This window comes from Calonectris borealis, chromosome 3 (genome assembly GCF_964195595.1).
Source record: "Calonectris borealis chromosome 3, bCalBor7.hap1.2, whole genome shotgun sequence".
NCBI classification, from domain to species: Eukaryota; Metazoa; Chordata; class Aves; order Procellariiformes; family Procellariidae; genus Calonectris; species Calonectris borealis.
The window spans coordinates 5,867,870-5,879,947 of NC_134314.1; the positions used below are offsets into that span (position 1 = coordinate 5,867,870).

Below are 12,078 nucleotides of genomic sequence, written 5' to 3' on the forward strand. Positions count from 1 at the left end.
GAGCCCTGCTTTCCTGGAGATGGCTGAACACCTGCCTGCCGATGGGAAGTAGTGAATGAATTCCTTGTTTTGCTTTGCTTGTGTGCACGACTTTTGCTTTCCCTATTAAACTGTCTTTATCTCAACCCACGAGTTTTCTCACTTTTACCCTTCTGATTCTCTCCCCCATCCCAGCGAGGGGGAGTGAGTGAGCGGTTGTGTGGGGCTTAGTTGCCGGCTGGGGTTAAACCACGACAACTTTTTTATTTCATTTTATCTTCCTTTGCTGTCTTTTCTCTCAACAGCCCCAGAGCATGGACAGCCGAGCAGTAAACAAAAAAAGGAACAAAATCTCCTATGGATCTGTAAGATCGCCATCAGCACCTGCACTGGCTCTGGCTGGGATGGAGTTAACTTTCCTCATAGCAGCTCGCATGGTGCTGTGTTTTAGGTTTGTAACTAAACAGTATTAATAACACACAAGATAGTCATATGGTATAGAATAACCCTGTTGGTCAGCTGGATCAAACTCCTTTGGGGAGTTGGGGTCAGCTGTCCCGGCTGCGTCCCCTCCCAACCTCCTGCCCACCCCCAGCCTGCTCCATGTGGGGGCAAAGTGAGAAACAGCGAATGCCTTGATGTTGTGCAAACACTGTTCAGCCAAAATACTGGTGCATTATCAAAGCTGTTTTTGTCACAAATACAAGCCACAGCACTATACTGGCTGCTATGAAGAAGATTAACTCTATCGCAGCCAGACCCGGTACAATAATTTACTTCACTTTCTGTGAAACCTTTGGGCCTAATGACACAATGACTTTGTTTTTTCCTCAGTTTATAAGCTGAGTTGGCAAGAACCTGGCACAGAGGAGCAAGTCAGAGTGGGGCAAAGCGGTTTTTTAGTCCCGAGAAACCATTCCCTGACCAGGAAACCCCTCCTTCTGTACGTCCTTCAGGAAAGCAGCACATTAATTTCTGAGCTCAGACCCTCACCAACACACCCTGAAGTTCGCTCCTGAAGCCATCTCTGAGGGATTGCCCGTGATATCTATGGAAACAGCGCTCTGGGTGACTGGGAGACCTTGCGGCTCCCCATCCTCCCCCGGCTAACACGTCCTCAGACCTGCTCTGCCACAGCCTCTCCCCTCCCCTCCCGAGAAGCAGGATCGAAGGCAACACGGATCTCCATTGCCAGGCCACCACAAGCGTCTCTCCTGTTGCTGCCTGAGGAAGGAACGCGCGGGGCACCGAGCCCTCCACCGCCTGGTTGATGGGATACCTTATCTTTTTGTTTTGGTTAAAATGGGAATAGATTTTGCAGAGCTTTTGGACTTCCCCCCACCCGCCCACGGCTCGGCTGTTCTGGTCCAGGTAACGGGTGATTAAACTGATTTTTAAACCGCTTAAAAGCGACCGCACCGACACTCAAACGACCGACCGCCGCGCGCACTCCCCTCAGGCAGGCGGTTACTCCACCCCCTTCTCAGGCCACGCCCCCTGCCGCTCCCTCCAATCAGGAGGCGGCAGCCGTGCACAATCCCCCCCTTCTCCTCCACCCTGGTCACGACGAAACCGCAGCACCGTTCCCCGCCCTCGTGCGCACGCGCGCTGGGCCGGCGCATGCGCGACGCCGCTGCGGCCGTGTGGCTGGGGCTGCCTGGTTACAGCGCGGAGCCAGCCGGGTGCGGGGCCGGCCGGGAGATGTCGGTGGGGCAGGGGAGGTCGGAGCCGGCGGACGATACCGGTAGGTTCCCGTTTCCCTGGTGGGGACGCAGCGGGGCTCCGAGCGGGCGGGGGCTGAGGGGCGCGGGGGACCGGGGAAGTGGGGGGGGCGCTACCCCCCCATCCCGCGCGTGGGCGGGGCGGCGGCGGCGACCTGGGTGTGCGCATGCGCACTGGCCGGCGCGCAGGCGCAGCGGGTGATGGTGGTCCACGGTTGCTTCAGGTATTTTGGGGGTAGTATTAATACTCTCTTTTTCTGTCCTCAGAGTCGGATGTCTTTGAAATTGTGCTCCCAATCACTGTCTTCGTGCTGAGCGATGACGATTTTCTGCAAGATGATGCTGAGGAGCAAGCAGCGTCGGTTGCCGAGTTGGAGGAGGAGGATGAGCAGGAGGTTAACTCAAACGGTGGTGTTTTGCTAAAAAGCAATGTGACACCTTCAAATGACAGTAACAGTTTAAGCATTTGGGAAGAAAACAAGACCGCTTTAAATGCGGATAATAGCATGAAATACTCTGGAGAAAAATGGGTTGCAGAGAGTGTGTGTAACAGATCAAAGTCATCTTTAAGTGATTGGTGTGAGGCAGGCACAGATAAATATAATCAAAATTATGTGTTGCCTACATCGTCTTGCAAATCAGAGCTTGCAGAGATAAACGAAACCAGTGACAGAAAAGAATGTGATGGTGATGATGGCTTTCAGAAGATTCCTGCTCTCCTCTCCTCTGCTGGCAACAAGGGTGGAGATGATACCATCAAGACAAGCAGACAGTTGACATTGGCAGCGATATCCAAACATGAAGAGGAACTTGTCAGTGTTGCAAGTGTTCTTGCTGTTGGCAGTCAAGAGAAACAACCAGAAATCCACAAGGAGATGGAGGCAATTGTTGAAACGGAAGGTAACTTCTTAATCAGACTAGTGCAAGAGTTTAAGAAATCTGGTAAATCTCAAGTTTTTGAAATAGGTAGGAAAGTGTATAGGAAGAATGCTAAACCCATTTATTTTAGAGTAAGCATTTCAACATAGATTACTATTGTGTGCAGCAGGAAGAGAATGTTGGTTGGAGTATGCTTAGTTATTTCACAGACTCCTGTGACAAATAGTGAAACTACAATAAATTGGTACTGTTTCATTCTGCTGCAGTTTCCAAAAGGGCGGCCTTTCATTTGGGAAAAGAATCTGAAAATAAAAGCAGATTAAAAGTTTTTTTATCCCAATTAGAGATATTGGGGAGAGAAAACCAACAGGCAGTAACTCTTAACAATATAAGCAGAGACTGGGAGAGGCATAATTTAAGTTTAAACGCCACCATTCCTTATAGCAGATGGAAGCCCTTCAGGAAGAAAGGCGTAGAGAAGTACTAAGAGTATTTTCTTTTCTAACAGACAGAAGACAGCAGAAGGAGCATCATACTTGTGAAAATGGAGCCCTAGCAAAGTTCGGTGACTACTTCCGTAGGAATTCTGGCATAAAGCTCTTTCATTAAAAACTGTAGGGGATGCAGTGCTGTCCTGTGAAGTTCAGAGCTTTGAGTGAAAAGGGGAAGTGTAAAGGAGGAGGCTCCTAACTAGGATTTCTTCTCTTAAAACATTATTTAAATGTGGGGCAGGGGAAACATGGAGAGAGACATTAGGAAGGAAGTGGAGATAGGAAAATATTAAGCAAGCAAAAGGAGTGAAGAGCAAGCAAGTCATTAGACAATTTGGATTTATTACTACCAATTAATCGTGAACATTGGTGATTGTATGAAATGTCATGCATGTGACTTTTTATCCCCCTGTAGATCCTGATTCTTCAAAGAATGAAGATAGTGACGCTAATAACAGAAAAAGAAAGAGAAGCAAATTTGAAGATGAAACTCTGAGTTCTCTTTTGGAACATGGCTTGAAAGAAGAACCGAAATTTACCTATAATTGTTCTGCTCTGTTTCTTAATGGGTGTTCTCTTACTTCAGAAGAATCGCTAAAAGATGTAGGGAAACCAGAGATGAACGCTTCCACTTCTGCTGAATCAAATACTACTGGAGAGCACATTTATAAGACATTGACGCCATTTCCTAAAAAAAGATATCGGCAACAAAGAGTTGTTTCTCATGCAAGCCCAAAAGAATTCGAAAGCCAGCAAGAAGGTTCAGCATGGCTAAGTAATAGTGTGACCATCAAACCTCTTTCTAAAGCATCTTGTTCTATAAATAAGCATGAAAGATTGAATTTGAAGTGCAGGTTTTGTAGTTCTGTGTATAAATGCAGTGCGCAGCTAAAGAAACATGTTTATTCAGCTCATAAAGATAAGAAAATACATAAATGCTGCTTCTGTAAAAGAAGCTTTTTCTTTTCTGTCAACCTTAAGAATCACCTTAAATTTCATAAGAAAATGACTAAGTTGCAAAAGGCAAGAAAAAATAGAATAAATGCGAGAAAAGTTAGGCAGAGAAGATCTGAAGAAAGAAAATCTGAGACCAAGAAAAAAGAAAGTAAATATGAGAAATTTTTCATCAAAATTGAAAGGGACTTTACACCTCTGGGTGTGCCAGTTAGTTTTTCCTGCAAAATTTGTTTCTTTGCTTCATCAAATCCTAGGATTTTTATTCATCACATGAAGGGACATAAAGAGAGACCACCTTACCAGTGTCCTCAATGTGATTACTCCTGCATTAGCTTATCCTATCTGTTAAATCACATGTACTGGCACGCTGGATATAAGCTGTACCAGTGCAGGTTTTGCACCTTTTTTTCATTGTATTTTGCGAGCATGGTAAGGCATAGCTACATACACACAGGGGCTAAACCATATTCCTGTGAGTTCTGCCAGTCAGCATTCACAAGCGCCGCTGGGTTAAAGAGACACAGAAGATTACATGCAGGCGAAGAAACGTGCCAAGGGCAGCAACTCGACTTAGTAGGTGGAAGAAAGAGGACTCGAAGACCTTTAAAGAATTACACGTGTGGTGAGTGTAACGTAGTGTTCTACACTAGAGGACATCTCAGCTTTCATAAGAAGTTTCATGAACAGTTTAAGGCTACTGCTGATGGTTATACGAATCAGAGCAATGGCTATCATAAAAGCAAAATATGCAAAGTTGACAGTGATTCCCAGGACCATGTTTCTCTGTCTCTTTCCGGTAAAGACAATGATTATCTCAGTGGGGGAATGCTGGCTTCAGAAGCAGACTGTGAGGGGGCAGGTGATGTGCGGGACAATAAGAAAATGTGCTCTGGAAAGAAATTCCCTGAAAACAGCCATGGAAGCAACAGCTTACCTGTTATTGGGAATAGCTCAGAAGTTCCTCTGGATTCATACAAAACGGACACTGTCATTTGCAAAGAGGAAACACTTTTCAACTCCAAGGCCTCTCATTCACAAGTTCAAGATGATGATGCGTATCATAAATTTGTGGAAGACTTAAAGGATACGTGGCCTTCCAATTTGTCTACATTCAAAACGTACGAGTGCCGACACTGCAATTATGCTACCGCTGTTCACGGTGAGTTTAAGCTGCATCTAAAAATACATACAGATGAAAGACCATTTGTGTGTAAAGAATGCAATAAGACATTTAAAACATCAAACCATTTGCAGAGACACAGCCTTATTCACGTAAAGAATGGATATGAGTTTGGCCATTGCCTCTACGTAGATAGCCGTTTAGAGAATCTTGAATTGCATCGTGAAATGCATGTAGGCATCTGTCCAGAAAGAGATTTTCGTTCCTCGGAAGGTTCAAACAGCGTCCATTCCTTGCTTGGTTCGGAAGTCTGTGGAGTACAGCCAGATGTCCAGAGGGGCAAAGAAAATGATTTGCTAGCACAAAGTCAGCCACGATTCTATCAGTGTGCAGAGTGTGAGTACACTACTTACATTTTAAGCAACCTTGAACTACATGTAAGAACTCACACAGGTGAGAAACCTTACAGCTGCAGCGTTTGTCAGAAGAAGTTTCGTACTTCCAGTCACCTGAAAAGACACAGAGTCACGCATTTTAACATGGAGCATCTCAAATGCAGGAGCTGTGACTATTCAACGAGCAAATGGCTGTCCTTGAAACAGCATCTGGCTTCACACTCGTGTGAGGAAAGCTCATCTACTGTCTGTCTCTATGAACAAAAGCAGCTACCTGTCAAAACATACACGTGTGAAGAGTGTGGCTATTCCACAGCCCACAACGGAAACTTGAAGCCACACTTGAGAATTCATACAGGGGAGAAGCCGTTCAAGTGCGGTCAGTGCGCTCTTGCTTTCCGCACATCTAGCCACCTGAAGCGCCACTTACTGACTCATTTAAAGTTGCAGTGCAGAAGATGTAAATTTTCTACGGTAGATAAACGTGCTTTCCAAAAACATGTAAAAACACACACAAAAAAGTACAAATGTGGGAAGTGTAATGTGATGCTGCCTACCAAAAAACTTCTGGAAAAGCATAAGCGGCAACATAAGCTTGGAATGTAAGCTTGGGAATTGCAAGTTGGCACTTTGGTTCTGGAGAGGTTTGCATGTCCTGAATTTTTTCATTGCTTTACATTCCCCTGCTGTCCCCAGAGCGATGGCTGGTAATGGATGCATCCAGCGTTTGGGTCCAGAGCGTGAAACTCAGGGTACTGGTTTGCTCCAGGTTCTTCTGAGAGCTTCAGTTCTAGCACAGGCTGTGCTAAAGAAGATCTTGGAGGCACTTTTTCAGGCCCGAGTAACTTCTTGATACCATGAGGTCAGTTATGATTTGGCCGATGTTCATCAGTTCAAACAGTTATTTGGTGCCACTTATTTTCTTGTAAAAAAAAAAAAAATAAAAAAAAAACCCACCTCATGTCTAACTGAAAGAATGTTTAAAGGGAGGGAAGGAAGCGCACATTTTATTGTATAGTAATAACTTTTCATTTAAAAATTGTCAATGTGTTTGGAGGCTTAGTGCTGCCTCCCATCTGCTGAAAGTTGCATTTGCTACTCCCAGGATCTCTTGCAATACTTGGAAGAGAAAAAAATAGTGTCTCACAAAATACAGAAAAGATGTCATCACTGGATAATTGGGATATGAAAATGTTTTCTGTATGTGTGTATATATAAAAGGTTTATTAGGCAGTTACCTTGTCTGTGCTTCCGATAATTCCTTGAGTAGTCTGACAGAAATGGTAATGTCCTTAATTAGGTATTTTATGATACTGAGAATCCTTAAATTAATCTTCAATTTTATGTAAATGTTTAATGTTAATCTAGTATGAAATGCCTTATCTTTTCTCAGGCCGGTAGTTACTGTGCTCTGTTTCTTAAAATAGACAGTATCATACTTTTCAATGACCTTCTGTTAATTTAACCACTTGCTGATATGTTGCAAATACTATTTAGTTACATTGAAAACCTTAGCAGTATCTTGAACTGTAAAATTTATTTTGTTGAAGAGCTTTACTGTGCATCTAAAATACCATGTATAAGGACAACTTGTACCAAACAGCAGTTGTTACCTGGTATGGTGAAGACAGATGGATGCTGCTTCCACTTTATATTCAAATCTAGACAAATCTTTGGGTTTTTTACGGAGTTATACAGTGCTAGAAACTCTGCGTGGACATCACTGACTGTAATATGTTCAGTGGTATCGATAACAGCGGTGTTACCCTCTTGTGTGAGGAAAGAATGGCAAAGGGCTGGTGCTAGCTGTCCCCTAATGTTACAGTTCAGCCCGTGAAACAGCAGAGTAAACCTATAGCTTAACTTAGAGAGTGTAAATGTGAAACTACCACTGCTTTTTTACTGCTCTCAAATGTATGCTTTTCTTTATAAATATAGATAATATCTTGCAGAGGCTTTCTGGTAACGTAGGAAATGGGTTGGAAACGGTTGCCCAGAGAGGTGGTGGAGTCTCCCTCTTTGGAGATACTCAAAAGCCGTCTGGACATGGTCCTGGGCAACCGGCTCTGGGTGGCCCTGCTTGAGCAGGGGTTTGGACCAGGTGGCCTCCAGAAGTCCCGCAGCCGTTCTGTGATTTGGAACGAAGTTTTCCGAGAGTGGATTGAAACTCATGAATAGATGCATGTGTTTAAGGCCAGATCAGCAAAGGTTTTTAAGTGATCTAGTTCTTTGTAGTTGCAGTAAAATCAGACAAGTAAATATCTGTGACTGTGAACCCTGGTGGTTCCAGATGTTTCTACTAGAAGTTGGGAAGTTGCCATTTGGGAATGGATGACCCAGATATTAGAATGATTGAGCTAACCACCTGATAGAGTTGTGAGAAAGAAGAACGTTATCCAGATGTGAATAAAGAAAAGGATTTCTGGGAAATATTAACACTGTTATATAAGCATGAAGGAATTTTTACCTGCGTTGCTGTACAATTCTGATCATACACTGAAGCAGGTACAAAGAGGAAACAAAAATGGTGAAGAGAATTGTAAGCCTATGTATCAGATGGGACTAGGAAAGCTAAATCTGTTTGAAAATAATTGTTTAAAGGTATGGTGTACAATGATGAAGAAGGGAGCCCAATTTAAGGGGGATAAATTCATTGAAGGAAATTTTTAAAAGAGTTTGTAAACATACGTTTCTTTTAGTAAAAGTAAGTTTCTTTTAGTTGTAAGTAAGAACAACAGAAGACATTTTCAGGTGGGATTGATGAGTTTGTAAAAATAATTATTCCAGGTGGTTGCCTCTAACAAAAATAAATAAAGTGTTTCATGACTCATGAGGTTCCCCTCTGTTCCTTGCGCAATGCACTGCACTTTTGGGGATTGGAAGTGATTCTCAGTCTGCCAAGTCAGAGAAATTTAAATGTAAAGGCATAGTTGTTTTAAAATAAGGACACGGTCTGTTCTTGATTTTTTTTTTTTGCTAGCTAAAAGCATACTATTTTTTATTCTTGCAGAGTTTTAACAAAAATCAAAGCCCTTCCTAAATCATACTATGAAGTTTTCTATTTCAACCAAAAAAATTCGCTTAATTTTCTTTATGAACACATCTTGAATTTGGACAAAACAGTAAAATGTAATACGAAATCACACTAATGACAAACAACTTGAGCAGATAGGTGTCATTTTATCTGCTATGCAGGTAGTAAATAAGTGAATAAAAATTAAACACAGGGTGAAGTAAATTAATATAGGTGGATTAGACCATGCTGCAATATGGTTAACATGGTTAACCACCAACCAGATTTATCTACAATACAAGGAAGGAAATAACAAAAATTTTTTTTTTTACTTAAAAAATAAAAGGTGTGGAAATCCCAGCAGTTGTTTTGAAATAGCAGAAACAGCTGCTCATCCAATATCAGGAAAGAGGGTGAGTAATGCAATGGCAGCTCGGTGCCTTGGTCCCCGTCGGGAACTTCAGAGCTTCAGGCAGCATTTGTGTTTCAGAAATGATGGTGAAAGAGGCATTTAATAGCCTCTTCTTTCAGCTCCTTTTGCAAACATTGGTAACCCCAATCCAGTAAAGAAATGAAGCTCCTCCATGGCCACCTTGATAAAGGCCGGTTTTGCTGCTGGAGGATGGACAACATGGGCAGGACTTCATCTGTGAGAAAAAATGAATAATTGCATCTTGTAGGTGTGAACATAAGTACCAACTGTTGATTATCTGGCCTCTTTTCACTACTGACAGTTTAATCCAAAAATCATGTTGGGTGATGACTCCTTAAACTCGGTGCCAGAAGCGCGGAGCGGACGGCCGCCTGCCCGCTGCTCTCCCTGCAGGGCTTAGCCGTGTCCGAGCTGAACCCTTCTGCAGGGTTTGAAATCCTTCCCGACCCTGTCGAGGCAGGCAGCAAGACGCGGAGATCTCTGCACGCCGCTGGGGAGCCTAAAACGTAAGATTTAATAGGTGTTAAAATCTATATGTTGCTGTGTGCAGCTATGGTTTTCATTTGGGCTGCAGCGCGTCCCTGTAAATGCACGGTTTTTCTCAAATTAACAAAATACACTGTAAATGTCACATTGGTGAAATCTGATTTTCTTCTGCTGTCCCCTTCCTTCCCCATTTGTGTCCCTTGGGGAATTGGTCACAACTTAATGAATAGTCACTTAATCACTTAAGAGCTGGCCCCGGCCCCTCCGCCGTGCGCACCTCCAGCCCATAGGTGGCGCTAGTGCAAAACGCCTCCCCAAAACGCCCCGTCCGAGGAGGCACCGCGCAGCGGAGCCTGCGCCTGCGCAGAGCAGCCAGCCCCCCCCCCCCCCCGTTTCCCTCGCCCCTCTGCGCCTGCGCCAGCGGTGCCGCCCCTTCCCGGCGCGGCCGTTCCCGTATCCCCCGTGCGCCTGCGCAGAGTGCGCGCCTTTACCGCGGAGGGCGCCTGCGCGGGGTCTCGGCCGGCCCCGCTGAGGCGAGCGGCGCTTCCTTCCTTTCACCGCTTTTTCTCTGCAGGACTTCGAGCCCCCTTCGCCGCCAAGATGCCGCGGATTATGATTAAAGGCGGTGTGTGGCGGAACACCGAGGTAGGACGCTGCTCGTGTTAATCCCCCACCCCCCAAGGGCCTGGCCCTCAGCGGCTGGGGGGGGGTGCCCCGCGCTAGTGCGCAGGCGCCGGTGGAGGGGTCGTGGTACGCACGCGCAGGGGGTTCATGTGGTGGGGTGTCTTGTAGGAGCGCGGAGGTGGGGCAAGAGGGGGATCTCCCTGGGCCCTCTGTGGCAGGGGACGGGGAGAGTTCGGCGTCTGCAGGCACTGTGGCTCTGCTGGGCTTGAATCCTCAGCAGCCTGGACCTTCCTCCTCGGCCTCTGTCCTCTGGGCAGAGATCAAATCGGTGGTGTTTCTCCTGAAGGCTGCGTGCTGGGGAGAAGAGCAAGCTCAGCCGTGCGTGTGTCCTGTCCCTCACCCCCCTCAGAGGTGAAACCGCCCGCACAGCAGCTGAAGGGGATACGTGGGCAGTGTTGACCTCGGGGATGTCCCTTTCGTAGGCTGGAGTGTGTCTTACACTGCATAGGCAGGGTTCTTATTATCTAGGAGTATGAGGGAGCTGGAATCTCTTGCCCTTGAACCGTCCAAAAGCGGAAATAGTGGAGATGTGTATGGGTTCTTCATCTGCAGCCCGAAGGGTTTTGTACACGGAAATTTATGTGCCATTCAAAAAAGAGCAAAAAAACCCACCACTCTCCTATTTTTGCCGTCACATGCTTTCAGAACTGCAAGTGATCGTGAATAGGAAGATAACACGAGAAATCAGGGATGTCAGTTTTATTAGATGGCATGTTTAAAGCAAAAGGAGGTACCTGACACTGTAGAATCCAGAACTCTGCCACCGTATACTGTGAACACTAGGCACGTACATAGTTCCAAAAAGCCGTAGGAAACGTTAATGGAAGATAAAAGTACTGTGCGCTGCATGTGCTTTTAACCACTTGTGATGTATCAGCTGTGTGCCAGGAGGCTGCTAAATTGCAGGTCAGCAGAGGATAGGAAGAACCACTGTGTGCTGACCCTGTTCTTATGGTCTTCCATAATTGACTAATTTTGGTGACTGTTAAGAGAAACAGCAGTGGATTAAGTAGATAATTGTTTCACCCATTTTTGTGTACCAGAGATGAAATAGCTCTCTTCGGTGCTATTTTTTTGGTTAACATTTTGATTATACATACAACATTAAAATTACAGAAAGTGGAACCAGTTGATATCAGGTCATTAGGAAAATGACCCATAGCTTGCAAAAAAGCCTGCTAAATGTCATCAGCATGGCTACTGTATGCCATATAACGCCAACTAAATTTTAAAAAACAAGAGAGAATTTATTATTTATTTTTAAATAGAAATTACATGAATTGTTTCCTGTAGCAGCTCAAGCCAGAGCTCATCATCATCTTACAGTTAAAGCTGCTGGGCGCTCTGAGAGATGTCTCTGCTGGACAGAGTACCTGTCCTTGATGACTAGCATCTGCACGGTACGGCTGAACAGATTCTGAACACAACTACAAGTACTTACTGGATACAGAAGAGGAACATCTGTGGTTGACAAGGCTGCAAGAATAGCTTTGATGCATTTAAAATACCACTTTCTGACCTGTGAGGAAACCAGAAATAATGAACCCATTTGTCTGGGGGGAAGGGAGAGAGGGATTGATGGATGGATTGACAGACGATAGGATTTCTAGCTTTTGATCAAATCTCAGTGCACACTTTGATGTATATGAACAACCTGGCTTCCAAGGTGAATCCATTAAATTTTTTTTTTCCCCCAGAAGTTTATAAGCTTTGGGATCAGCACTTTCAGATGTTACATTCTGAACATTAAAGAGATTTATTTTAAGATTTACGTGTTAAAGAAAAACTTACTATAAAGTTTCTTTATTTTTGTGATTTTTTTTTTTAACAGCATATTCCTTTGATAGGTAAATATGCCATTTGCATTAAAATATGCAAAAAACGAAAAAAGGATGATTTTATGGTATTATTTAAAACAAG

The 12,078-nt window shown here is 44.4% G+C and overlaps 2 protein-coding genes across 3 annotated transcripts in view; both read left to right on the plus strand.

The window, feature by feature from the left end:
* The first annotated feature begins 1,600 nt into the window (after positions 1-1,600).
* On the plus strand, positions 1,601-8,044 carry LOC142080064 (uncharacterized). The gene is made up of 3 exons (XM_075144896.1): positions 1,601-1,723; positions 1,968-2,600; positions 3,486-8,044. Exons 1-3 carry the CDS (start codon positions 1,681-1,683, stop codon positions 6,146-6,148), a joined length of 3,339 nt encoding a protein of 1,112 aa, XP_075000997.1. The 5' UTR covers positions 1,601-1,680; the 3' UTR covers positions 6,149-8,044.
* A 1,893-nt stretch (positions 8,045-9,937) lies between these two features.
* Positions 9,938-12,078, plus strand: part of CDC5L (cell division cycle 5 like) — a 37,498-nt gene continuing 35,357 nt past the window's right edge. For both annotated transcript variants that reach the window (XR_012672854.1, XM_075144897.1), the window contains exon 1: positions 9,938-10,119. Coding sequence is in view for 1 of the 2 variants with exons in the window: in XM_075144897.1 (XP_075000998.1) it covers positions 10,075-10,119 (45 nt within the window). In the remaining variant the exon portion in view is untranslated. The remainder of the gene's footprint in view (positions 10,120-12,078) is intronic.